The sequence below is a fragment of the Polistes dominula genome, unplaced genomic scaffold (assembly GCF_049000335.1).
Source record: "Polistes dominula isolate Pdom_NZ unplaced genomic scaffold, Pdom_raw_medaka contig_168, whole genome shotgun sequence".
NCBI classification, from domain to species: domain Eukaryota; kingdom Metazoa; phylum Arthropoda; class Insecta; order Hymenoptera; family Vespidae; genus Polistes; species Polistes dominula.
In genome coordinates, this window is record NW_028301024.1 from 527,408 (window position 1) to 550,751 (window position 23,344).

The 23,344-nt window shown below is 38.5% G+C and overlaps 2 protein-coding genes and 1 pseudogene across 5 annotated transcripts in view; 1 reads left to right on the top strand and 2 right to left on the bottom strand.

The window, feature by feature from the left end:
* Positions 1-23,344, top strand: part of GABA-B-R2 (gamma-aminobutyric acid type B receptor subunit 2) — a 579,685-nt gene that overhangs the window by 121,155 nt on the left and 435,186 nt on the right. The gene's annotated exons all lie outside the window — the stretch shown is intronic.
* LOC149031952 (uncharacterized) lies at positions 584-1,331 on the bottom strand. Its single transcript, XM_089174207.1, has 2 exons — positions 1,268-1,331; positions 584-1,158 (listed from the first exon to the last, which is right to left on the bottom strand). Exons 1-2 carry the CDS (start codon positions 1,329-1,331, stop codon positions 584-586), a joined length of 639 nt encoding a protein of 212 aa, XP_089030333.1.
* On the bottom strand, positions 6,556-7,476 carry LOC107071469 (histone-lysine N-methyltransferase SETMAR pseudogene; annotated as a pseudogene).

Below are 23,344 nucleotides of genomic sequence, written 5' to 3' on the forward strand. Positions count from 1 at the left end.
AAACATTCGTACATCTATGTATTTACATGATATACAAATAATCCAACTTTTTTTTATCGACATTTTTGTTGCTTCTTCTATATTCGTCATCACTTGTATTACGTAACATCAATGTTCTTTGTGCCCTCTAGAACACGTACTAACGACGTAAAATTAAATTCACCTCGAAATCCGTTTCGATGCGACGAGATTTAACGGGTATATGGAAGAGGAAACATGACGACATGTTTCGAACAAAAACAATTTCTTGCTCAAAGATCTATTTAGAGTTTCGTCGGTAGTGACAAAGATAAATAGAATTTTAACTGAATGGATAGAATTATAGAACGTTGTTAAAGAGAATTCGGCGCTATATAGACGATGCAGTGCATTAAAAAAAGTACTAAAAAATATTTCTTTATCTATTTATAGTAAATAATTTAAATAAATATCCACACATATACAAGTAAAAATAAACATGCAATAATGAATATGCTATATATGATTTTTTAATTAATTTCAGATAAATTATAATAATAATAATAATAATTATTATTTTTTTTTGTTTTTTATTTTATTATTTCTCTCCGATTTCTCAGGCATATCAGCATATCAGACAGGACTCTTGCCACGTCTGACTGCTTTCATCTCCTGAGATTAAGAAGGCTCTGGTTATGTTGCATGTTTTTAATATAACCGCCTTTTGTATTTCTTGATGTATATTTGGGTCTAGTTGTAGTTGTGTGAGATGTGGTTTAAAATTGTTCGGTGTAATGACTGTTGCAGATACGATGAAAGGAATGATGTGCACCTTTTTTTGTTTCCATATTCTGTGTATTTCTTGTGCAAGTGGTGTGTATTTTTCTATTTTTTCTGTGTATTTCTGTGTGATGTTGATGTCGTTTGGTACTAAGATGTCTATTAGGTATGTTGTCTTGTCTTCTTTGTTTGTAAATGTGATGTCAGGTCTGTTGTATTTTACTGTTTTGTCTGTGTGTAATGTTGTGTCCCAGTATAGTTTGTACTTTTCACTATATATTATTGTTGTTGGTGTGTATTTGTAGTATGGTGTTGTAGTGTTCTCCAGTTTGTATTTGTTCACTATTGCTTTATGTATGATTTTTGCGTCCGTGTTGTGTCTTTCCGTGTATTTGGTGTTTACTAGTATTTTACAACCTCCTGTTATGGGTTCTATTGTTTCGACTACTAATTTACATTTCCGGCATTTGTCATCTTGTATGTTTATGTCTTTTACTATGTATTTGAGGTAATTTTTTGTTGAGATTACCTGATCTTGGATTGCGATTAGGAATCCTTCGGTTTCTGGGAAAAGGTTTCCTTTTTTTAGCCATTCGTATGTGTCGTTTTTTTTTATTTTTTCGTCTGTAGTGATGTAGTAGTGTTTTCCGTGTAATTTTTTTGTGGCCCATGCGTTTATTTTGCCTTGTTTATGGTCTATGTCGTTATAGTTATCTATGTCTGTATTGTTTGTCGATAGGTTTAGTGGTGTGTAATTTTTAAAAAAATTAATTAATTTTAAAAAAAAACTTTGACTAGTTCTAAGAATATCCCTGCCAATCCCAAAGTGGGCCAAATTAGTTTTCTATATTTTTTTTTTTATTGAAACAAAAATTTTTTTTTTCAAATTGGAAAGGGTCAGGGTCAAAAGTGGTCGATTTGGTATGGAATACCCCATATGTATATAATACTGAATCTCACCTTTTTTTCTTATACAGAAGTATAAAGATCTCTTATATCCTTCGCCTTTTTTGTCGCTTTCTTTGTCTCTGCTTCGTTGGTTATGGTCGTGTAAAACGTGTCGCAGTAGACATCCAATGAAAGAATAGAATGAGTGTTTTTCTAATGAGTCCAGTAAGGCTGTAGTAGTGGGGATATAGTGCGAGCATTATTGTTAGCATTTTAGAACTCCTTGTTGGATTAAGGCGCGAACTTCGAATATAGTTTTATAGTCTGCGATCGTTTCCGATCGTACAGCAGTCGTGTACATAATTATTCGTGATTACACAGGAAAAAGAAAGAAGAAATAAGTAATAAGAAACATTTTTCAAAAGCATTTATCTTTTTCATTTAACGTCAATTTGAAACATTGCAAGTTTTCTGACGAACATAAATTGTCAAGTTTGATTTCTCTTTGAAGTGCAAACATCAAAGTTATATAGATTACTTATACTCTTAACTTTGACAACAGTCTTTATTAAGTAGATAACTTTTGATTGCGAAATTATTTTTTTGCTCTTTTCTTTGACTTTTAACCTTTTCTAATTTCTATTCATTTTGATTGATTTTAACGTTATATCGAATTTTCTTTTTGTAACGAATGTTTGCTTAATCTTTGTTTGATCTATTTGTGTTTAATTTTTTAAATGGACAAAGCAGCCCTTTTATAATTCTAGAAATAATAAAAAAGATTCTTATCTATAAATATTCTTTTTGATTATTGGGTAATAATACCGAATTATTTATATTTTTTAGGAAATATGTTATATGACAATCATTACACTCATACTAAATTTATTTGTTTTACTCTCTTTTTTACAGAAAATTAAAATCATTAGTTGTTCTTAGATAGAATAAATAAAAGGATAGAAGAGATCACTCGGATCAATTGGTTTCGTATTCAACAATACTTAGAAAGGGTTTAAAAGAATACTGAAAGTTCTATAACTCCTCATGAAAATTTCAGTTGTAAACAATGAAAATGTTTATAAAATTAATACAAAAAGGAAATAAATACTCTTCAGATATTTGTTATTTATTTTTGTAATAACTTATGTAGATATTTAATGAGTTATCAACCAATATCAATATAGTATATAATATATATCACTGTTATAAAGTGTGTAATACAGTTATTTCATAGTTTCAGTTTTCACTAAATATTTTATGGAATAACGAAGCGTTTATATAGGAAGAGTATATATATATATTATGGTGGGTCAAAAAAATTACTTTTTTTTTTTCAAGTGCCACGGAAAAATGGGTTGCTAGACACCTTAAAACAATTCTCACCAAATATGAGCTCATAATTTTAATAGGAAGATCCTTCACATCGCAGTTATTAATTTTTTTCTCAGTCTAATAGAATAAAATTCATACCTCATCATTAATTGATTGTACGGAAAAATGTTCTGGAAGAATTTTGTAGGAAATTTAATGCTGGTGAGCCACCCTGTATATATATTTATTTATACGTGTAGGATTGGGTTCAGTGTAGAAGCGCAAGGTTAACGTAAACCCAGTTTAATCCTATTGATAAAATATATTTAAAATAGGTATTCAAAAAGATACAATAAAGGCTTCACAATCTTATGATAGCAACCGATATACGCAACTGAACTTTTTCAACTAAATGACGATGAACAACGACTGATGACGACTTGCAATTGGCGACTATTCATGATGATTTAATACCCGCTCCTTTATATCCATCCGCACGCGGTTCTCGAATTTTCCAAAACGTCCTGTCTGATGCAATAAACAAAGCATCGGTATCGTTCGAGAACCTTCAAAACTCACACAGCTTACACTACTTACGAAGCAGACCATACACCTTCTTTTTTTATTTCGACCGTCGGATCGTTTGTACCTTATTCTTCTGTCCCCTACACGCTTATTAACTAAACACTAATTTTGACACTAATTTAACGTTAAAGTAAACGTAAAAAAAAACATGAGATCACACGTGTCAGAAGTGAAACTTTCAAAAGTCTAAGTTTCGAGAGAATGAGACAAATGCACAGTTTCAAGAGTAAGATAATTTTTTAGATTTATTTATTATAATATTATTACCATATATTACAAAGAGCACAGGTATGGTCTCTGAGTGGAATAGCTGATAAAAAGTACACTTTCTCCAATTCAAGCAATAAAAATGGAATGCTAAAAGCGATAGTTTTAAATAGACACCAAAATCGTAGGATGTTTATCGAGGAAAATATAATGCGTCGTAAACTAAGTAAATATAGAATATCTTTTTTGTGAAACTCAGGTATAAAATTTTATTGGTTACGATAGTTTTTGAATTCTCACTTTCATCTAAATTTTTGCGCTGTCTAACACACATTTTAGGAATGACGAAACAATGACGTTATGAAAAACATATAGAAGATACTGCTAGTCTTAACGAAGGTTCTAGTACAAATGCAATGAGAGATCTAACAGAGATCTTTTCGAGAAATGCTTTTTCATCTTAATAGCCTATCACACTTCGAGACCCTTTATTATTTATAATGTGTCTTGTCTTTATTCTTTAACCACAAACTTATCTTTCTAAATAAAGATCTGAAAAACGAAAAATCTAAAAAATGCATTGAATCGTATCGTTCTCTCAGCCTATCGAACTGTATACACTACGAGTCTCAAATTTCAGCTCCGTGGTAAACTCCACCGATTCACGCTGGGCGTTCAACATCTTAAAAATGTTTTTATTTTATTGAAAAATTAGTATAAGTTTCTTAAATACGCAAATATTACAATTAATAATATAATTTCCTTATATGCGACTTAAAATGTGACAGTAATTTACTTGCTTTTGAATTGAATTTGTCAGCTGCTCCTAATGTATTCTATAGTGTTCTCTAATTCTTTTTCTCTGATGTATCTGATAATCATTTTTCTTTTTTGTAAAATATTGCAGCAAATACAAATATTATATTCTATATAATTTATAATTATTGATTATAATATTTGCGAAATAAATAATTTAATATTAATTTTTCAATAAAATAGAAACATTTTTAAATAGAAAAGAAATATGACACGTTTGGTAAAAAAAAACAGACCACGCACTTTCTTTCTTTATTTCGACCTTCGGTTTGTTTTGACCTTACACTTTTGTCGCATACCTACGTTCCTATCTCTGTTTATTCTTCTACCTTTCTATCGCTCCTTTCTACAAACATTTCGAGTATCGAAATAATATGTGTCCACGCTTTGTAGTATGCAGTCGCACACAAACACACACATATACAACCAGGAGCGATAAGTACGAAGCATAGCATAAAGAGAAGACCGAGAATAGGAAAAACTGTATAGTTATATTCTGTCTTATTCTCTCGAAGGCTGAATCCTATATGTTTGTCTTTTTTTCTTTTCTAACTTAGTATTGTGGCCGTTTCATCGCCACACTACATCGTTTCATTTTTTCAAATCGCTCTTATTCTAAAGAAGTTTTCACTTCAAAAAACGTACTTTTTTATTTTTATACGGTATTTTCAATGTAATGAAAATTTTTTTGTAAAAATTCTAATTTATCTGTTGAGTTATAGGGGATATAAAAAATAATTACTCTTTCTTATAACACAATTTTTTCTTTATTTTATATGGTAAGGTGGAAGCACGTCTTTACTCAATTAGCAGTAGAAAAAGAATAAACGAATAACGAATAACGAATAAACCTAAAGAAAAATATTTCGTCGCCAAGGACTTAAGGATGCAGCTGCCCCTTGGTAGGGATAAAGAAAACAAAATTAAGAAGGACCGCCTATCGATAGAACAAAACACTCTGTGTCCCACACTAGATATCGGATATTATTTATATACATAAAAATATCGATTGCATTTTGTAGATATGATAATAGAAACGCAGAATAAAGAATACTGCGTAGAATTCAACATTATCTCCTAAAAAAATACAGAGTATTGAAAAATATTAAAATTTTAATATTTTTGAAAGTAAAATAAATGTTGACATTAGGTTTTTATAAGCTTTCATTTAATTTTCTGGCTTGTTTTTGGTCTAATATATGTAAGATTCGTGAAAGAAAACTGGACCGCTGGACTGACTGGACCGGGACTCGAACCACGGATCCTTCGCTTTCCGGGCGACTGCTCTTTAACCAATTGAGCTATCCAGGGCCCACCGACCAGTTCCCTTCCACGAATGCTTATCAAGTTTGGCATGGAGGCGTTCGTCCCACATTCCACCCCCTACAACAACAACATTCGACCCCGAATGTTTCGTCATAACCACCCCTCCTTTGGTGGCACCTTCGTTACTCGTTACGTCTTTACTCGTTCCGAACACGTTGCCGAGGTTCCGTAAAAGACCGTCTTGTCTAGTTCCTCGGCCAACCGTTCGCGTCGCCACTATCGGCCAAACTCTTTACTCTTTTGAAATTATTTATAAATAATTTCCTCTCGTGGCGTTGTAAGACTGTGGAACATGCTACGAAACAGACCTCCATCCCGGCTGAGCCCCCAAATGTAAGATTCGTGAAAAAAAACTGGACCGCTGGACTGACTGGACCGGGACTCGAACCACGGATCCTTCGCTTTCCGGGCGACTGCTCTTTAACCAATTGAGCTATCCAGGGCCCACCGACCAGTTCCCTTCCACGAATGCTTATCAAGTTTGGCATGGAGGCGTTCGTCCCACATATATATATTAGGTCGAGTCATAAGTAACTTCCGTTATTTTATCAGATATTTATTTTGCTTTTATTAAATAAATGAATTGCATTAATTTATTACGTATTCACGAATGTTACCTATTACCTTCTTCCATCTTCTTGGCAGTTTATAAATTCCTTCCTTGTAAAATGTGGCTGGTTGGGTCTAGAAGAAGTTTTCGACAGCCTGCGTGATTTGCTTTTCAGAAGTGAAAGTTTTTCTATTCAAAAAATTTTGTAGGGAACAGAAAAGATGGTAGTCTGTCGATGCAAGATCCGAGGAGTAAGAAAGATGTGGTAAAACAGACCATTCAAGCTTAAGAATTTTTTCTTGAGTCACCTTTGCTGCATGTGGTCGCGCATTGTCGTGCAGAAGGATTACATTTTTGCAATTTAAGAGTGCAGGACATTTTTCACGGAGTTTTTCTTGAACTCTTTGCAGCTGCTGAACATATCTATCTACAGTAATCGTTAAATTTGACTTCAACAACTCGTGGTAAATTATTCCTCGAGAATCCCACCATACAGACAATAAGATTTTTTTTTCCATGGATGTTTGCTTTCGGATCTGGTATTGGTGGTTTATCCTTATCAAGCCACTGTCTTTTGCGTAGGTGACCCATTTTTCATCGCCTGTTACAATCCTGTTTAAGAAGGGCTCCATTTTTACCCGTGAGAGTAGACTTGTGGCGATTGACATGAGATCTTCTTTATTCTGTTCACTGAGATTGTAAGGTACCCATACTCCTAATTTGCTGATTTTCCCTAATTTCCCCAGGTGGCGGATAACGGTTGATTGCGATGTATTCAACCTTTCTGCTATACATCTTGTCGATTGACGTGGATTTTGCTCCAATACTGCCTTTAAAAGGTTGTCGTCGAAGTCGGAAGGACGTCTCGCCCTCGGTTCGTCTTTTAAAGTCATATCTCCAGAACGGAATTTTACGAACCAATTTCTAACTGCCCGATCAGTTATTAATCCTTCAACATACACTCTGCATATTTTTTCTGCTGTTACCTTAGCACTATTACCTTGTTTAAATTCCCAAAGCATCACATGACGAATATGTACTTTCTGGCTCTCCATTTCAGAAGATAAAGAAGCAGTATATTTTAACGTGTTTCATACAAAGTTGTTGACAAAAGACTAACGGAAACCTCGTGTAACTAATGAAAACAAAAACTCGTTGTCATGGTAACTCATAGCGGGTAAATTCGAATAATAGATTTTACATAGCTGCGTCGGAAGTTACTTATGACTCGACCTAATATTATAATGTATTTTATATTAAAAGCTGGATATGTCTTGCAATATAATTAAATAATTTAATCTTGTGAACAGTATTTTTTTCGCGACATACAGGCGGCCCTCGACTTTCAATTCGATTTCTACTTTCGCACAATTCGCTATTTCGCACATTTTTAAAGATTCAACTGTTTAATCCTCTGCGATCAGATGTCCCCTCTCAGGGGACATCAGACTAGCAATCAGATGACATTGTTCGGATAAAGAGAACAAAACAGTTGCAGTCTTGCATTAGGGCGTTCGTCAAGGTGTTGTGTGTTTTGCTAATTTACATAAATACTTTAAAACACAGTTTTTGGTGCATATTTTTTTATATCACACTACTTTCAAACATTCAACATTCGCACACACTTTCAGGAATCAATTATGTGCGTAAGTCGAAGGTCTACTCTAATTGTCATAGTATGTATACTGCGTTATTGTAAGTTCGAAGAAAAAAATTAATGTTTTTTCGTTTTTAGGTCCTTCAAACGAAGGTTATCTAATTTCAAAATGTAGTTTCTGTATTGATTTAATCCATTCGAGACCGATTGCACACTGTATGCGCGATTGATTTTCGAGGGTATAAGACTTGGTTGCACGCCGTGTATACAATAATAATAATAATAATAAGCAATGATTAGGTATTTTGAGTAAAGTAGTCGTCGATATAAGACTTTTTTTTAATTAATAGTATCTGTAAAGTATAGAAAGACAAAATTTGGCATTGGTTTTGTTGTGTATTAAAAAAGAAACAAAACATTTTTTCTGGATTTTCAAAATCTACATTTTTAGAAAATATCAATGCAGGAACCCATATATCTCTAATTTCATTTTTCAAATTTATCACCAACAACTAAAGTATCGCCTCTTATTCATATCGCCTAAACGAAACTTATTATCCTATTATTTATTATTATCCTATTATTAAGCCAGCGCAGTGTACGTATCCATAATTTTTTTCTTTGCTTTTTATATTTTTTTCCTCATTATTTTTTTTTTCTTGAGGTTTGTTTACCCGGGCGCTCAATCTCTGGACCATTGTGCCCAGGCCCCTTGCGGGAAAAAACCTATGACCGCAGCGGTCCCGCGAGCAACCCCGACTCCCTTGCAAAGCGCAGCAGTCTGGCCTCCCCTGAGCCCACTAGGTCGAAGTTGTTGGCGGTGGTCTGAAGGACATCATTTCTGACGTCCGTGAGCCCAACGCATTGAGTTATGAGATGGAGAGGGGTATCCTTCCCTTCGTCGCACCTGACGCAGACCGAGTCTTGTGCAAGGCCCAGTCGCGTAAGGTGCTTTCCAAGGTGCCAGTGCCCGGTGACTAATCCTACAACCAGCCACAATTGGGCTCGGTCCAGGTTGATCAACTCGGTACCTACTTCTCCGAGGGCCCTGAAAACAGAGCCTTCGTGTGCCTCATGCCAGGGCCTTGCACCCAGAGATCCCTGAAGCGGTCTGTGGCCCACTTCTTAGACCTCCTCCACATAAGCCCCCCTGACATGCTGATGTGGCACTGGTTTACCGGATCGTGCCGTGAAGTTCCAAGTCTGGCAAGCTCGTGCGCCTTTTCGTTGCCCTAAACGCCACTGTGACCCGGCACCCATAGCAACCTTACTCTGTTGACACTGCCTAGCCGTGTCAACAAGTCAACACAGTCCTTCACCAGCCCTGACTTGACCACGGTGCTGTGTACAAGTCTGAGCGCAGTGTGGTTCCTCATTATTGAAAGCAAAATAATGATTTTTTATTATCTAACTATTTCTGAAATAAATTTTTATCAATTTTAATTATATATTTTTATTTTACCGCACATTGCATATATGGTGTTTAATCCGCTCCTCGCAATAAAAATTTTCTGAGAAGCAAGCTGCACACACGGTCTGCAATCATCTTATTTATGCGAATTCAATTACGAATTGGGCTATTTCCATAGTATACGCGAATGTGTCACGGTTATAATTCTTACAAATGATTTTTGCTCAAAGAAAATCAATTATTTTCAAAATTCTTTGATTGTTTTATTACAGTATTAATTAGGAAAAATTACGTCAAACGATACTAAATGTCCATGTTGCACGATCAGGGCCTTAATCGGTACTACGTTATTATTTTATCGCTAAAGTGCCGTCATATATACAGGGTATTAAAAAAAAAACCATTTAATATTTATATGGTATATAAAATATATTATTGTGAGTAAAAAGAGCTTTAGTAAATATAGATCGGAAAGTCAATCGTTTTTGAGATATAAACATTTTTCTTTGTTATTATCATAATTGCCTTACTACTAAATTCCATTCTACACATGCTTGGCATCTTTTTTGTACAGAGTTACGAACTCTCTTGAAAATTCTACATTTTTCTTGAATTGTTTGACAAGTAAGGTGGATAATAAGCTAATATCTTCATGATACCTTGTAACTGTGTAATATCTACAATCGCCGATTTACAACTGACTAATTCTCAAATCTACTTTCGGTACTTGAATAAGAACATTTAGAACGCGGCTTATAAACACTATAGTCAACATCGGATGCGATGGAAGCAAGTAAGTCAATCGTGATATTAGCAAACAAAAATGTTTATATCCCAGAAATGGTTAACTTTTCGATCTTCGTTTACTATAGCTTTTCTATTCGGTACAGTATATCCTATATACCACATAAATATTGAATGATTTTTTTTGAACATCCTGCATATACCATAATAGCTATGACATTGATTGTTGTTGCGTTGTGAATTGTTGAATGATGCTTAGATGATGCGCCATTTGATGAATTCGTTGCTTGCAGATATTTATTATAGTTTGCTGCAACGATGTTTACGTTTTCTTTCTTGGTACTAGTTCTGCTGCATCGTTAGAAGCTGATGCGATTTCGAATATTTGTTCTTCGTGATGTTGAGTGAATCAAGTAATAATGATTGAATGAATGTGATCGAATGATGATGATGGTGTTGCTTCGTGGATTTTTAAATAAAGAAGATGATCATCATCCCTTCTCTAGGTTGATTGTTCAACAGCAGGGAAATCCCCCTTATAGCCCATCAGTGCAGAAGGTTAACGGAGGTTTTTTTAGTGGATGTGATAGTGAAGACTATGCTATGGGAGAAATTTATTTAGGATAAAGGAAATCGTTTCTCTTGCTAGGAATGTCTACTTAACAAGTAGACTAGACTTCTAGTACTTCTACTAGAAATGTTTACTTAACAAGTTAACATTTTGTGAAAGGTCTGTCAGCCGAATGTTTCGTCGCATCGACATCTCTCGAATAATCTCTGGGTTTGTTTACCAATTTAATGGCCTTCAGAAATGCGTTATGATCTTTCCTCTGCAACTTCGGGTAGAATTCTCACGGTTCGAAGGGTATCGAAAAATATGCTACTAGGTTCATTCCTTACGTTACGTTTTTACGTAACACTCCATGATCTGAAATTGAGTAAGTTTGGTTTGAATATTTTAATAAAAAAAGAAGTAGCTTTATATTAAATAGATATATGTTGTTATTTTTAAATGTTTTTTAATGGATTACTTATTAATGAATAGTATAATTAATATTATTTATAATTTTCTTTAATGTGTAAACTTACAATGAAATTATAGCTTGCTGGTTTTAATGATTAGATAACGTCAAAATCATTTAATGGGTTGATGTTTCATGAAATAGAAATTACAAAATTATAAAATTTGTATTTTGTTTCACTAACTTATTATTATTTGAAAACTGGAGTAGTATTCTGCGTAACTTGATCTAATAATTGTCAACGACTCACACATGCTTAAAGTATAGTATTAAAAGTATAACATTTAATTTTTGTTGAGAAAATTTTAATCGAACTAACAATAAATCACGAATACAATTTATATTCTAAAGAGAAAGATATAGAAGATGAAATACGAATTGTTACTACCATTGTACATATTCATGAATTCTTGTAGAAGGAGTTGAAAAGTTTTACAATGCTGATGTTGAGTGATCGTCAAATAGAAGGAAACAACATCTCACCGGAAGTCGATGACGAGGAGGACAACGATGAAAGGATGGCGGAAGCGGATTGCTTAAGTTGTTCTCTCTCGAATACATATTCACTTTTTCTATTTTAAAATTAAGAAAAAGGAGAGAGAGAAAAAAGGGAGAGAGAGAAAAAGAGAGAGAGAGAGAGAAGCAACCCTCAGGCTAACGACGTCTTCAGACACGGGACATTCTCCTTGAGTCCTTTAACAATCCTCAAGAAAATATCTAGCAACGCTGGTTTTAATTTCCTGTTGCTTCTATCAGAACAACGAAATAACACGTTTTAATCTTATTCGTTGCCGTCTTTGTATAAATCGAAAGATCTTATACTAACTGTTCTTCAATTCATGAAGATTAATTCATAAAATTCATTTCACACATTTCTATTTTTCAGTTAAAGAAATTTGCGAAGAACGATTTTAAACCATTCAAAAAGGATTCTTTGGCATACAATAAGGGTTCAGCTCGAAACGTTTTCCGAGTTCAATCGTTCATTTAAGACTTTGTTTGAAACTTTTAGTGTCCGTAAAAATCGATTGAAAGTGTATTATATTTACATATAAATGGGGAGATTGAAGATTCTAGATATATGTGTTCGGGTTCTTTTTTATCTATAAAGTAAAAAAAGGAAGAAGAAAATTGCGCATTGATTACGATTCGATAAATTTGAATTGATATTTACGTTTGATTATGTATATGTATTTGTAAACTTATGTTGAAGAGAAGACAATTCTTTAAAAGCTTTCTTGTGGAATATGCTAATGTTATGAGCTTGGTGCAGTAGATATGTTTCTCCGTAGAAAAGAAGCTATATTGCTCTTTCTAACAATCACAGGAGCTGGAATATTTAAACATTTTATTTACTTTCTTTCTTAAAACGAGACTTATTTCAAATATCAAACACATTTGATTATAGAATCGATTTAGTATTATAATATTTGTACTATCCGTAAAGATCATAGATTCTTCGCGATACTATTCATGCCTCTAGTCATTTAGGGAATATCGAATATTATGTCATAACATCAAATGTACAATTGCATAACATCAAATATACTTGTACTTAATAAATTTGTTGTATCTAACTGTGCAATTTACATACAAATATCAATTCAATGAAAATCTCTTTTTGTATATAAATAACTAAATCTAAAATTATAAATAACGTTATTTCACTCGCATGTATGTATATTAATTAATATTTGTTTATCAACATGCATTTGCATACATGTCTTAAAATATAGTCAAGCGTACTGATACATGTATGACTGAAATTGTATACTGCATGTGGAATACCTTCACTATATATTTATAATGTGTATTCTTTTAAATCGTGAACAAAAAAGCCGTAGACGAAAATGTGTATTTAACTATTGTACACATTAGATGAGATTGTGTTGCAAAGTACTCAAAAGTAAAAGTAATAGTAAAAAAAAATTATCAGCTTGACAAAAATATTAATCAACAAACGACTTACATGTTTCTTAATGTTCCATACACAAATAATCAAAGTCAGTCATTAAATGTATAAATATATACATGAGTTGATCAGTCAACATACATTCTTAATGATCATGTATGTGGGATTCGTGAAAAAAATTGGACCGCTGGACTGACTGGACCGGCACTCGAACCACGGATCTTTCGCTTTCCGGGCGACTGCTCTTTTAACCAATTGAGTTATCCAGGGCCCACCGACCAATCCTTCTCACGAATGCCCAATAGGTTTGGCATAGAGGCGCTCGTCCCACATGTATATTAAATCATGTTTAAGTTTCGATACCATCAAATCGATCATTTATTAGCTGACTTGCAGCTGGCAAATGGGCAATTTCAATATTCTATAAGGGAGGGGTAAGGGTTTAAGCGTAAAAAAAACACTTTATTTGCGATTTTTTTTCTCAAACATGGATTAAGCAATTTTATTCAAACCTTCTATACATTATTGAGCATAGTTTTGACAATGTTCTGTAAATTTTTCATGCAGAAATATTGAAGCATTAGCCCGTAACAGAGCTTCCCTCAGAGCGTCTTGAAAAAAAAACAAATTGCGGTGTTCACTGTAACTCGGTCCGGAAATTATCTGAAAATGTAAAACCATGAAAGTTTAGTCAAATTATAATCAAATCTTCCCCCCAACGTTCCCTGATTATTTTTTTTTATTTTAAAAATTTTTGGCGGCCATCTAAAGTGTGAACCGTTATTTTCCACGAAAATTTCCGCCATTTTGTGGGTGGAAAACACCCTTAATGTAAAAAAAAATTGTTCTAAACGTAGGGGGGAGGTATTTTATATGTAGAAAATGTGTACAAAGTTTGAAATGAATCGGTCGAGTAGTTTTTAAATGGCAGTGAACACGGACTTTGAAAAAGTAGTTTTGAGAAAAACGCGTTTAAAGTTTATGAAGCAAAAAAGTGAAGAAAAAACTTACACAGAATCATCGATTTCAGCTCCATACAGCACACTTCCTGCAGCATTGTAGATGTCTTCAGCCTCTTTTCTCTCAAGTCTTCGTTTTATTCTGGCTTCTTTGCTCTGCTGCACAGCTTGGAACTCGGCCCTATCAATGCGATTGCTGTCCGTAAATGATGCATAATCATGAGCGCTTGGGCCGACACTGACGTCCATGTCAGACAGAAAAGTTAGAAGAGCACCAGCACCTTCATTGATAGTGCATGCAGTTACATAAGATGCAAATTCAACAATTTGTCTGCTACCAGATAATTTTTTCGGTGTAATTCTCCAAATCAGCTGGTTCAAACTTTCGTTGGCATTTTGAGTAAAGCCTCCAAGACACCTTTCTAGAAGTTCGTCTTTACTCAAATCTTCATAAATCGGTTTGATCGCTTCTATGACATCTTGTGGAAGTGGAGTGTAGTCATGTTGAAAATTTTCCACTCCTGTTGTGGCCAAAGCTTTTTGATATGAACACCACGAGTTCTCACCGCTCATGCAATTATGGTGTTGAGGGTTATCGTCTGTTGACTGCTGGTGGTAGAACGTTGCCCAGATTGCATTTCTCATTCCTTCCAACGAATCACAATTATGTCTGATTGCTGCTCCGTAGTATCGACTCAAATTATCAATGACTTTTCCAGTGAGCTTTCCTTTGCCACCGAGTAATTTACTTTACCTTGTTTTACCAGCATTTTTTCCGGTTTTTACAACTTTATTTTCTACAGTTTTATTTACTAGATCACGTAGACGCTTACCCATTCTTTTTTGCACGTGACCTACACATTCTTTTTTATTTATAGTAAAATTTTCACCATAAGGTTTAGCTTTCACTAAATTGCCGTAAGTTTTACTGTCACCGTCTCCGATATAGTTGCTGATTTTTGCTCCGTAATTTTTTTCTGATCGGCGGAACAATTCGATAACAGCATTAACTTCCATGTTACCTGATGGTCCAATGTGATTGGCTTGACATTCGTCATTTTCAATATGTTCTTGGTACCAATCTTCAAATTCATTAGTATTTAATTGATTTCCCCATAATTTGCAAGCCTGACAGTGCGAACTACTTACTAAAATATCGATAACTTTTCCAGACCAATATCCAATCAAGGAAGTGACGTCAAAGGAAGAGCTAAAGCCTTGCTTCTGCCACGTGCCGTCACCAGAAACGGTCAAAGTGTTTGACTCTGAATTTGCCCGTGTTAGCTGTTTTTCTGTGTCTGCGGCGGAAACAAGAAATTTTTCAGCAGTCGTTTTGATGCTGCAGCAAATAGATTTCATGAGATCCAAATAAGATGGTTTTGATAGAAAACTACTTGCTATGTCCATGAGCCCGCAGAATTTATTGCAGACTGCTAAACCCAAACCTAATGTACACATTACAAAGGCAAAACGAGTGTTGATTTCATAGCGATGACCAGTTTTCTCACTCGACGGTGTAAAGCGTGGATCACAATTTGTACATTTGACTTGGATTTGGAAGCCAAGTCCTTCTTTTTGCAGCTTTTGAACTCAACTGAACCATAACACTGAGCACATTTCACTAAACTTGCGATGGTTGAGAAAACAAGCAAAAAATCGATGATTCTAAAATGTTTTTCAACGTCTTCTGGTACACTAGCACTGGTATTTAGTTTTATTTTCTTCAATGAAGCACTTTTTGTGGTAGCCTAATCTTTAATTATTTTATTCGGGTTAAATTTCTTTTTCATCTACATAAATAAGTCCTTCCACTTTGTCGGTCTTCTCTCGAAACTTCGCTTACTCTCGGCATTTTTGCACAGGAAATTTTTTGAAAAAATTATAAAATTACAAGCGTACGGTCGAACGTCTAACGACAAACTGGAGCTCGTTTCTTATTTTAAAATATTGTAGTGTATCGTATACACACAAATATAAAATATATCTATATGGTTTTAGTTACCTGCTTTTACTAAATGAAATATATCTGAAACTGGATATGGGGTCAGGACAATAGCAATGAATAAAATGTATACCTGCTCGACAGCTGCACTGCAATCCCAACCGCCCGTAGCTGTTAGAGTTAGAGCGTGAAAGGCCCCGAGACTAATTTGACAATAACTTCAAGAATATTGCTTAGATCGGATTAAAATTTTAGGGACATAGTCCTAAAATGTTAAACAATAAGAAAGGACCAAAAAAATAGATTTTTCGAAAGTGAAAACCCTTACCCCGCCCATAATTCATTTTTACAGGAGAGAAAATTTCTTATCCCCAATAAAAATAATATTATTTGATTGTGTTATTTTTAGTAGATATAATTTAACTAGGTTCTTTTTATATAAGCGATATATATATAGAAGCAATGCGACAATAAGTAAGCCACGTGTCTAATATTTAGTTGGACACCATTCATTATTATATCCAATTTACCAGGTTTTTTATACTGTAAGGCTTTTCCCTGACGAGCCAATGAAGTATTATACTTTCTGTTTTCTCAATCACGTATTTTATTTCTTATATTAATTAAACTATTTTTCTTCCTCATTATTAGCTTATCATAATTGGCAGAGGACTCTATGTTGGAAAAATTTGCGCACTAAACAATATTATTTTATCTTATATACTATAGAACTAATAATAAGCGTATTTTGAAATTTTCTTTCAGTAAAGACAGGAAACAATCTAATTTCTAATTAATTTATTATAATAAATTGGACAACTATTATAAGATTGATCTTTAATAAGTAATAAAAATAAAGATAGCGGTAACGAATTATGTTTGTGTTGCACACTACGTAATAATTTATGATTTTCTTGATTAAATGATATTACATTAGAAATAAAAGTTGAATATAATTAAAATTTCGTAAAGTTTTTTGATAACTTACACAGGTTGTATGTGCAATTAAGTAATAATTTCATCGAACAGCTTATTGATAATTAATTGGGAATTATCAATTGACTATGAATTTTAATATAATTCTAAGGTGACATTATTTTTAGACATACCATAATTTTAGAGTTAACATTGTTGTGTTAAAAAACTATGAGAAATCTTGTTTGATACGCATAACTTATATATAAAAATGACTTTAGTAGGCATATATTACTGTTTAAGGTACGACGGTATTAAAAGTTTTCCACCTTTTTGATACGTAATTGTACACGGTAGGACTATTCGAGCCCCATAAAATTTTAAAATAAATTTTTATATTTTTTTATAGTATATTTTTCCTTTATTAATAAAATTAAGCCAATTTTATGCAATTTAAAAAAAAATAAAATTTTTGTACATAACATAATTCTTTTTGTTTTCTTAAATTTCGTGCCTCAAAGGGTTAATGCCAATGACCTAAAGCAATAGTTTACCATTTTTAGAAGAAAAAATATCATATAAATATTAAATATAGTACAATGAGTATACCTTAAAATCGTGCACCGTAAAGCTTCCAGAATTGTTGGAAAAATACCGATATAGTATATTTAGAGTAAAGAAAATTTAAAAATAGTTATATTAGTATATCTTAATTACATATTTAACGAATTTAATTTGAAAGCTTTATTTATAACAAGAGAACTAAACATTTAATACTAAAAAAATACACAGAAAATATTCGTATTTTAAAATCGTAAATATTGGTAAGCTGGGAAAAATAGTCAATTTTTTCATCTTTAACAATTGATTAGATATCCTTTGTTATAATTACTATCTAGATGTTCTCTAGTATTAGAATCAGTTTAATACCCATAAAAGTAAAATTAAATAAATTTGTTCAAAAATTACATGACACTAACTATATTATATTTATTGGAAGATAATGGAGGCTAAACATGAAAACGAGAATGACTAAGAGTTATTGTAATATGAAAAAAGATTAAGAAAATTTATTAACTTGCGAGTTTTTGTGAAAATATTTTGAACAATATGTATACAAGTTGATTTAGTAACTATTGCTACCTAAATAACTCAGGCAGTATTATAATTGCAAAAAAGTTTATAAAACAAAAGTTGCATGAAAAATTCAGGACAATAATACGAAGTTAGCTTTTCTTTGCTAGGTTCAGTATCTTCTGAGATTTATAGGTCAACTTTGCATTTTTACATACAATGCTATATTTTAATATTTATTTTCTAATAGCGACTGTCAAGACGAATCCAACGATGTGCCACATTAAATACAAAACCTGACAATGACCAATAAAAACTATTCGGGAAACATCTGTTCCGTCCATTGTCGGAAAAACTAAGGGATGACGCAACCCTTATTTTTTTTCCGTCAGGAGGAAAAACCTTTCAAAGGCTCCCTGGGCCCGGTACCCAGGGGAGTGTCGGATTCGATGTAAACATCGCCTACCGACTAAAAAACCTCCTGATTACTTTTCAACCGTTGGGTGTGGGCAGGCAGCATCTCCACATTATAGGATTACATTGCCCTACGCCCACCCCGAACGATCTGGGGCGGTATCTCCCCGATCCAGCAGATCTAGTACTACCGCTCGCTAATAGTACTAATATCAAAAGAAAAAACGCACAACCCAACGGGGGTTTTCCCGGAGCTGAATCACGGCCCAAATAAGCAGTCAGTCCTGTTACTCGCCCGGAGGCGCAGCAACAACACCAACCCCTACGCCATACACATATCGTGCTCACTCCGCTGATGATGAGAGTGGAGCAGCGCACTAGGCTAATCCAGACGCCGCTAGGGTTAGCCGAAGCCTCGCCCGCGGCGGCCGCACTGGAGCTACTCTCCCCTGCGGCCCCGCACGCACCCTCCCAGCCGTACCGTTTCTTTCCCTCCTCCTCTCCTCATCTTCTTTTCTCCTCATGACCAGTTCCGAGAAGCACCGGAACGCGGTCCACCCCCCAGGAGTATCCAGGGAGGCCCTGATTATTTCAGGGAGAGTAGGTCGTCTTCCCCCTATCGCCGCCGCCAAGTCGTCCCTGGCATCAGTCCACGCCGGGCAGTCGAGCAGTGTGTGCTCCACATCATCGAACGATGCCTCGCAGCGAAAGCACTGCGTGGATGCCCTCCTCCCTATCTTATGCACATACGCGGAGAAGCAACCATGGCCGGTCATCAGCTGAGTGGTACGAAAGGCCGACTCAATAGAGTGCGGCCTCTCAACCCACTCAGCCAGCCTACCGACCAAGGCCCCCTCACACGTACCCCCGTTGAAACTGGAGAATTCACCAGATCCAACTTCTCCTCCCTCCACGCGGCAATGCCACCACGCCTGGCAAGAGCCCCCAGCCTGGCCTTAGTGGCCGGAGGGACAGGTCCCACCAGGCCCCCAAGGGCGGCATAGGCCTCCGCCAGTCGAGGAGCCAGATGGTTGAGGGGGATGATCTCCGCAACCATCATAGCCGCATGGAAGGAGACTGTTCCGTATGCGCAGCACACCCGAATCGCTACCCTGCGCTGCACGGCCCTGACAGCCCTCTTGACCCTCTGGTCCTCCGCAACAGTGCGCCACCACACTCGAGCCCCATAAAGGAGCATCGAATAGATCACACCGCTGTAGAGGCGTCGCCTCCCCTCCCTCGGTCCATGAAGATTCGGGAGAATCTTTCGAATGGCCCGGAATGTGCTATCCACTCTAGGGATCAAGGACTCAAAGTGGGGCCAGAATGTCAGGCCCGAGTCCAACACAACCCCCAGATACCTCACCCAGGATCCCACAGGGATAGAGGAACCCCCAAATCCTGATCTTAGGAGGGGCAGCACCCCCGCGTCTACGGAGGGCGGAGGCAGGGAAGGCTATTGCCTCCGTCTTGTGTGGCGCCACCATGAGACCCAGACCCGCAACCGCACCCACGATGACCTGAAGATCACGTTCCGCATTCTCGATGGCCTCCGACAGGTCCCGCTCCACCGACAAGAGGGCCGTGTCGTCCGCATAACAGACCACACGGGAACCACCAGTCAGCGGGACACGAAGGACACTGTCGTAGGCCACGTTCCACAACGTGGGGCCAAGGACAGACCCCTGTGGCACCCTACAGCGCACGACCCTACTCGCAAGCCTTCCGCCCTTGATGCCATATACCAGCTTGCGGTCCCGGAAGTAGTCATGTAATACGCCCAACATGTGCGGCGGGAGACCCTTGCATTCCAGAGCCTCCGTAATAACCGGCCATGGTAGCGAGTTAAACGCATTTGCAATATCCAGGCCGATAAGGATCACTACTCTTCGGTCCTGCACATTTGCACTCACATAGTCTCTAACGGACAAGATCGCATCGACGGTTGATCGGCCCGTCCTGAACCCGTACTGCGCTGGGGACAAGGCCCCGCTCTGCTCCAAGAACCTGTTCAGCCGGTTCACCAGAACCCTTTCGAGGAGTTTTGCGATCTCGTTCACGAGACATATCGGTCTGTACGACCCAGGTTGATCCTGGGGCCTGTCCCTACCCTTTTTTCAGCAGTACCAGCCTGGTCTCCTTCCAGCTGGTCGGAAATGTGCCACTATTTACACAGGCCGAAAAGCACTGTGCGAGGCTACGACCACAAAGTGTCGCCGCATGCCGCACAACACAGCCCGGCACCCCGTCAGGGCCAGGAGCCTTCCCCCCAGCAATCTTTGCTGCGGCAGCTAAGACCTCCTTCTCCGAGATCCTGACGTCCGGTAGGGAGTAGTCACGGGTGGCGGGGCGTATTCCGGTTGGTTCGGAAATAACCCCGCCAGGACCCGCTCTAGGTCCGTCTCCTCCATTGTCTCAGTGATGGGCGGGGCAAAAGGTCTCAATTTGCCCATGACCATCTTATACGGTCTACCCTAAGGGTCTTCCTCCAGCAAGCCTAGGAAGTCTTGCCACGTCCTCCTCTTGGCCTCCTTTATAGCCCTAGCAAGAGCCCCCTTTGCAACCCGCTGAGCCTCCATATATTGCTCGATCTCCTGGGGATTTTGCCTCCTCCTGGCTCTGGTCAGCCGCCTCTTAGTTGCCATCGCAGACGCCCTGAGGTCAGCGATCTCAGCCGACCACCAGGGAACATTTCTCCTTCCATTGACCCGAGTTCCAGACCTGGACATAGCAATGTCGCACGACTGTCTCAGGGTGTCTCGGACCCACTTAACATGTTTGCGCACACAGACATTAGCATCCCCACTAGCACCTTCGCCAACGCCACCACCAGCACCAGTGCCAGGCGCGTCACCGCACACCACTTCCCGGATAAAGTCTCCCGTAAGAAGCGCCGCGGAAAGTCTGTCCTGGTCTAAGGTGCCGATGGCTCAACGGGGAAGCTTTCTCCCCGCGGGCGGAAGCTTCGGGATCCCGTAGCCTCTTGACCGTAGCTAAAACGTATATATATATATATAAATGGTCTGAAAGGGACTTAGCCTCGTCCACCCTCCAGTCCGAGAGGCGGACACCAGCAACCGATGAACCTCACGTCAGATCTATAACGCTCGACCCATTTGGTCGAACGCACGTGGGGCGGCCAACCTGGTTAAACAGGTGTAAGTTCAACCCGTTGGCCCAGTCACAGAGCAGAGCACCCCTACGGTTACCTCTGCTATCCGGGTCCCAACTAGGGGACCGAGCGTTGAAATCACCGGCCAGTAGTACAGGGAGGGCAGGAAAATCCGCCATAAGCTCCTGGAGCTCGTCAAGGAGTCCCTCAAACATAACTATGTCCTCACTGAGTGGGAAATATACGGATATCACCAGCGAGTCCCCCCACTTGACAGCCACAAAGAAAAGACCCCGGCGCACCAGGCCGCAGGTCTTCCCACTTCTACCAACGAGCACCGCGGAGAGTGGATCACCACCCAGGGACGAGAACCATCTCCCGTCTCCCTCGGGGACCCACCACGGCTCTGAAACAATCGCGATGCCAGCCCCAAGTTCAACCATGCGTTGCGCCAAAAGATCTTGGGCCTGGCGCGCATGATTTAGGTTTATCTGGATCACCTGCTCCATTATTGGTCTATTTTAACATATGCAGCCGGTGGCCCTTCGGGGCCCCCCTCCATCTCGCTGCCCTCACTGATGGCAACAGTGTCGGGAGTGTGGGCCTCCATATCCACCTCCTCCAGCGCCGCAGTTGTACCACAGGCCCCACTGTCAGTAGGAGGAACATCAGCCTCCTGGGAGGACACCGCCCTCTTCTCCTTCCTGGGAGGAACAATTGGGCAGTCCCATGAACCAGCCCGGTGATTAGTTTGGGAGCGCTCCGCGGACGAGCAAACCGGGCAACACGGGCAACACGGCTTCTCCTCACACTCCCTGGCCTTGTGTCCCGGTTTCCCGCACACAAAGCACAGTCCTTCTCTTCCAGTCGCCGAAGTGCAGCAGGCCGCGACATGACCTCTAGCCCAGCACTTATAGCATCTTAATGGTTTTTGCCTTAGTTCTCTGACACGAACTGTCGAGAGCCCAACCACTATTTTACCCTTTTTAAGGGCTGCACGGGCCATAGCAGCAGGGACGGAGACAGTTACTTCCCCTAACCTACCGCGGCCCGCGCGGATCTCGCCGACTTTGATGGAATTCGGGTCAACGCCCGATCTCGTTTCCATCAGCGCGCAACGTATGGATGTGCTCGTTGCAGCGACGTCCAGCCCCACGAGTCGCACATCGACCAATCGCTGAGGTCTTGCTACTTTGACCTCCGGGAGGATCCTTTTTAGAGCCTTCGCGACGCCGTCCGCCTTTTTTTCAGCATTAGCTCCACGGACCTGCCATATCAGGGAACCCGATTGGCCTCTTCTATATTTCATCTCGGTCACGCCGAGTTCCTTGAGGTTAAGCTTTTCTGTTGCCCGAAGAACGGCATCCCGATATGACACCTCGCCCGGACACGTAAGGGAGACGGCCGCTGACCGCTCATTCCCCCTGTCGCGTTTCTTCTTATGCTCTTTTGTCTTCGGAGTGTTTTTAACTCCCTTTCTGCTACCCCTCCCTCCTGGAGGGGCCTTTTCGCTGATGGGGGCAGTACCATGGCACGACGCCGTTCCGGGGTGCCTCCCCATAGCTCTGCGTTTCTTCTTACCGAGCACCACTGTGAAACTCGTGTCCTCCTTGGGCGCTGGACCTGGCACAACCCCAGGCGTAGCCCGCGGCATTTTACCAGCCGGGCACGACACCCCACTTACATGTGGTGCAACAGCAACCGGGCGCGGAGCAACTCCCGCTCCCGACCCAGATGCACGACCCGTCCCCGATCCAAAACTAAACTTCACAACAGATGGAGCCGCAGACACAGTCGGAGCCGACACCTCCCCCCTCGATC